Raw genomic sequence first — 5,617 nt, 5'->3', positions numbered from 1 at the left:
GTTTTAAAAAATTAGCTAGGCGGCTGGGCATGGTGCCTCACGCCTGTAATCCAAGCACTTTGGAGGCCAAGGTGGGCGAATCACCTGAGGTCGGGTGTTCAAGACCAGCCTGACCAGGATGGTGAAATCCCGTCTTTATAAAATAAAAAAAATTAAAAAAAAAAAAAATTAGCTGGGCATGGTGATGCATGGGTGGAGTCCCGGCTACTCCGGAGGCTGAGGTGGGGGGATGGCTTCAGCCCCGGAAGGCAAGGCTGCAGTCGGCCGTGACCGCGCCACTGCATACCAGCCTGGGTCTCGGAGTGAGAGCTTGTCTCAAAAATATACGTAAGGAGATAGATACGGCTGGGCGCAGTGGCTCACGCCTATAATCTGAGCACTCTGGGAGGCGGAGGTGGGTGCATCACCTGAGGTCGGGAGTTTGAGACCGGCCTGACCAACATGGTGAAAACCTCTCTACAAGAAGAAAAAAAAAAAATGCAAATATTAGCTGGGTGCGGTGGCTCACGCCTGTAATCCCAGCTCTGGGAAGCTGAGGCAGGCAAATCATGAGGTCAGGAGTTCGAGATCAGCCTGGCTAGCACGGTGAAGCCTTATCTATACTAAAAATACAAAAAATTAGCCGGGCGTGAAGGCGCATGCCTCTGATCCCAGCAATTCAGGAGGGTGAGGCGGGAGAACTGCTGGGACCCGGGAGGCGGAGGTTGCAGTGAGCTGAGATCGCACCCCTGCACTCCAGCCTGAGGCACAAGAGCAAGACTCCGTCTAAAGAAAAACACAGAGAAATAGACACACACAGAGAGAGAGAGGGACAGAGAAAGGGGTGGAGGCCCCTTGAGCAGCCGAGCCTGTAGGGAGTCGAATTTCAACCCACAGGAAGTGAGGCTCCCTGGCTCTGTTAAGGTCATCAAGCGTTTTCTCTGCAAATATTCGAGGCATTTTCGCTGCAGCTGCAACGTTCAACTCTGAGTCCAGGAACGGAGCCTGAGCAGCTGCGAGATTCCCTCAGGGCCGGCTCGTGTCACTGTGGACATCCGATGCGTGGCCCTTGCCCGACCCCTGGAGCTTGGGGTTCCTGCAGCCACACCCGCTCCAGGGGCAGCCTGGGTACGCAGGGAGACACGTGGTGTGAATGGGAGACACGTGGTGTGAATGTGAAGGCTTGGAGCTGAGATGCTGGGTGCTGTGTGTGTGCACGGGGCGGGTGCCTGTGTAGAAACACATACATTAGGCACAGCGGGTCCTTGAGTGACATGGATTTAAACTGCAGGGTCCACGGATGCGTGGATTTCCCTCCGTCTCGGCCACCCCTGAGATGGCAGGACCCAGTCCCGCTTCCTCCTCCTCTGCGGCCTCCTCAATGGGAAGACGAGGACAATGAAGATGTCTGAGGCCGGGCGCAGTGGCGCACAGCACTTTGGGAGGCTGAGGCGCGTGGATCACGAGGTCAGGAGTTCGAGACCAGCCTGGCCAACATGGTGAAACCCCGTCTCTACTAAAAATACAAATATTGCCTGGACGTGGTGGCGGGTGCCTGAAACGCCAGCTACGCGGAGGCTGAGGCCGGATAATCGCGTGAACCCGGGAGGCGGAGGTTGTGGTGAGCCGCGGTCATGCCACTGTATTCCAGCCTGGGAGACAGAGCAGGACTCCATCTCGCAAATAAATAAATAAATAAAAGACCACTTCGACTCCGTGAATACTAAACAAACTTTCTCCTCTTTAGGATTTTTTTTTTTTTTTTTTCGCAGACGGAGTCTCACTCTGTTGCCCAGGCTGGAGTGCAGTGGCGTGGTCTCGGCTCACTGCAGTCTTGCCCTCCGCCTCCCAGGTTCTAGAGAGCCTCACTGCAGCCTCTGCCTCCCAGGTTCAAGGGATTCTCCTGCCTCAACCTCCCGAGTAGCTGGGACTAGGGACACTCGCCATCACGCCTGGCTAATTTTTTTTTAGTAGAGACAGCATTTTGCGACGTTGGCCAAGCTGGTCTTGAACCCCTGACGTCGGGTGATGCACCCACCTTGACCTCCGAAAGGGATGTGCACGTGCGCCTGGCTGGCTGAGATGAACATTGAACTCAGCAGACTTTGGGGTTTTTTTTGAGACAGACTCTCACTCCTTCACCGAGGCTGCATTGCACGTGCACGGGCACAGGTCCCTGCAGCCTCAAACTCCCGGCTGAGGCCATTCTCCCACCTTGGCCTCCCTACGTGTGGGGATGACAGGCATATATTGGCTTACTTCACTTTTAGATTTTTTTAATTCTTAATTTTTCAGACGGAGTTTTGCTCGTTGCCCAGGCTAGTGTGCAGTGGTGTGATCTCGGCTCACTGCAACCTCCGCTTCCTGGGTTCAAGCGATTCTCCTGCCTCAGCCTCCCGAGTAGCTGGGATTACAGGTACATGACACCGCGCCCGGCTAATTTTGTGTTTTTAGTAGAGACGGGGTTTCACCAACTTGGCCAGGCTGGTCTTGAACTCACAACCTCATGTGATCCGCCTGCCTCGGCCTCCCAAAATGCTGGGATGACAGGTGTGAGCCAGCTCGCCAGGCCGAGATTCTGTCTCATAAATAAACAAACAAACAAATAAATACAATCCGGCAGGTAGATGCTTGGGAAGCGGGGAGCACTGATTGGTCAGGCTGGAGATGGAATCGCAGGGCGTTAAAGTGAGTTTTCCTTACCATGTTCTGTTCCTGCATGGCGGTCACAAAAATGGTTGAATCTGGGTGGTTCAGACTTGGAGCTAGAGACTTCATGACCCCTAAAAACTGTTATTCTTTCTTTTTCTTTCTTTCTTTTGTTTTTTTTTTGAGACAGAGTTTCACTCTTGTTGCCCAGGCTGGAGTGCATTGGCACGATCTCAGCTCACTGCAACCTCCGCCTCCTGGGTTCAAGTGATTCTCCTGCCTCAGCCTCCCCAGTAGCTGGGATTACAGGCACCCGCCACCACGCCCGGCTCATTTTGTATTTTTAGTAGAGACGGGGTTTCATGTTGGCCAGGCTGGTCTCCAACTCCTGACCTCCCGTGATCCGCCCGCCTCGGCCTCCCGAAGTGCTGGATGACCCTGCGCCCGGCCTCCTGTGGAAAGTTGAACCAAAAACGCGACATGCTGTCGAAAAAGTGAGCCTGCCAGGCGTTTCTCACCTGGCTTGCAGCTCTGCGCGACGCGGTCGAGTATCTTGTGGACTTTGTCATCCGGCCAGTCGTGCAGGATCTGGCATAGGACGTACAGGTCTGCAGCGGGGAGGGGGTCCCGGAAAAAGTCACCTGGTTTAAACACAAAAGGTGACGCGTCCGTCAGCTATGGGAGAAGCAGTCTTCCATTTTTTTTTTTTTTTTTTCTTAGATGGAGTCTCGCTCTGTCGCCCAGGCTGGAGTGCAGTGGTGTGATCTTGGCTCACTGCGACCTCTGCCTCCCGGGTTCAAGCAACTTTCCGGCCTCAGCCTCCCAAGTAGCTGGGATTACAGGCACCCGCCACCACGCCCGGCTAACTTTTTTATTTTTAGAATAGACGGGGCTTCACCATGTTGACCAGGCTGGTCTCGAACTCCTGACCTCGTGATCCACCCGCCTCGGCCTCACAAAGTGCTGGAATGACAGGCGTGAGCCACGAAGCCATTGTCCCCCAACAGATGCTGGGACGGCCACGCGCGTCCTAAATCAGGCAGGGAGAAGAGACGGGCGTGGGTGGGAATGGGTGTGCCCAAGGAATATCCCCGTGGGGACCTGGAATGGAGCGCCGTGAAGAGCTAGTGAGTGATGTCCCATCCGTGTGATTGGATTCCGCCAAGGAAAAGGTCGGCCGCGGTGGCTCACCCCTGTCACCTCAGCACTTTGGGAGCCTGAGGTGGGGGTACAGTCTGAGGTCAGGTTTTCGAGACCAGCCTGGGCAACATGGCGAAACCCCACGTCTAATCGACACTAAAAATACAACTTAGCCGGGCGTGCTGGCGGGTGCTGGTAATTCTAGCTACTCGGGAAGCTGAGGCAGAACAATCGCTTGAACCTGGGAGGCGGAGGTTGCGGGGAGCCGAGATTGCACCACTGCACTCCAGCCTGGCTGACAAAGAAAAATTTTAAAAGGCAGTAAATTCAGGGGCATCAGCTGGGTAGGGTCAGCATGAAGCGGGGTCTCCATCTGCCGGGGAGAGTCAGGTCTTCGCTGTCACTTCCCGGATTCAGGCGCCCGGGGAGGCTTGCCTGCAGGGGGTGTGTGGAGCTACGCACCGCTCTGTAATTGCAGAAATAAAAAGATGGTCTGCTGTGGTGCAGCGAACGGTCCCCCTTAAAAGATGCATTCAAGGCCAGGCGCGGTGGCTCACGCCTGTAATCCCAGGACTTTGGGAGGCCCAGGAGAGGGATCACATGTGCTGAAGCGTTCGACACCAGCCTGGCCAATGTGGTGAAACCCCAACTCGACTGAAAAAGCAGAACTTCACTGGGTGTGGTGCTGTGTGCTGTCATCCCAGCTACCCGGGAGGCTGAGGCAGGAGGATCGATTGCACCCGGGAAGTGGAGGTTGCAGTGGGCTGAGACGGCAGCACTGTGCTCCAGCCTGGGCGACAGAGGGAGACACTGACTCAAAATCAAGAAGAAAACAAAATAGTTGGAGGCGGTGGCTCACGCCTGTAATCCCCGTACTTTCAGAGGTCGAGCTGGGTGGCTCACCTGAGGTCAGGAGTTCGAGACCAGCCTGGCCAACATGGTGAAACCCCATGTCTAATAAAAATACAAAAATTACCCGGGCGTGGTGCGGGCGCCTGTCGGCCCAGCTACTCGGGAAGCTGAGGCAGGAGGATCGCTCGGACCCGGGAGGTGAAGGTTGCGGTGAGCCGAGACCGTGCCACGTTACTTAAGCCTGGGTGACAGAGTGAGACTCTGTCTCAAAAAATAAAATAAATAAATAAAATAAAGTTTAGCATTTCTGTTTCTCCTGCAGGATGAGCTGTAGGGCGATTGTGGTATGTGTCTGTGTGTGTCTGTGTGTGTGTTTTAAGATGTAATCTCGCTCTGTACCCCAGGCTGGAGTGCAGTGGTGTAATCTCAGCTCCCTGCAACCTCTGCCTCCCGGGTTCAAGCGATTCTCCTGCCTCAGCCTCCCAAGTAGCTGGGATGACAGGTGCCCGCCACCACACTCGGCTTATTTTCGTATTTTTAGTAGAGACGGGGTTTCACCGTCTTGGCCAGGCTGGTCTCGAACTCTCAACCTCAGGTGATCCACCCGCCTCGGCCTCCCAAAGTGCTGGGATGAGAGGCGTGAGCCACTGCACCTGGCATATTGATCATCATTATTATTTTTTATTTATTTTTTTTCGAGATGGAGTTTCCCTCTTGCCGCCCAGGCTGGAGTGCAGTGGTCTGATCTCGGCTCACCGCAACCTCCGCCTCCCTCCCGGGTTCAGGCGATTCTCCTGCCTCAGCCTCTCGAGTAGCTGGGATTTCAGGTGCCAGCCACCACGCCTGGCTAAGTTTTTTGTATTTTTTTTTTTTTAAGACGGGGTTTCGGGCCGGGCGCGGTGGCTCACGCCTGTAATCCAAGCACTTTGGAGACCAAGGCGATTGGATCACCTGAGGTCGGGAGTTTAAGACCAGCCTGACCAACATGTTGAAACCT

General features: G+C 54.7%; 1 protein-coding gene across 1 annotated transcript in view; it reads right to left on the bottom strand.

The window, feature by feature from the left end:
* The window catches only part of ASMTL (acetylserotonin O-methyltransferase like), a 59,472-nt gene that overhangs the window by 3,543 nt on the left and 50,312 nt on the right, over nucleotides 1-5,617 (bottom strand). The window contains exon 12 of the mRNA XM_017518848.2: nucleotides 3,147-3,269. Within this exon, the coding sequence (XP_017374337.1) occupies nucleotides 3,147-3,269 (123 nt within the window). The remainder of the gene's footprint in view (nucleotides 1-3,146; nucleotides 3,270-5,617) is intronic.

This window comes from Cebus imitator, unplaced genomic scaffold, assembly GCF_001604975.1.
Source record: "Cebus imitator isolate Cc_AM_T3 unplaced genomic scaffold, Cebus_imitator-1.0 Scaffold708, whole genome shotgun sequence".
Taxonomy (NCBI): Eukaryota; Metazoa; Chordata; class Mammalia; order Primates; family Cebidae; genus Cebus; species Cebus imitator.
This window is presented reverse-complemented; position numbering and strand designations above follow the sequence as displayed.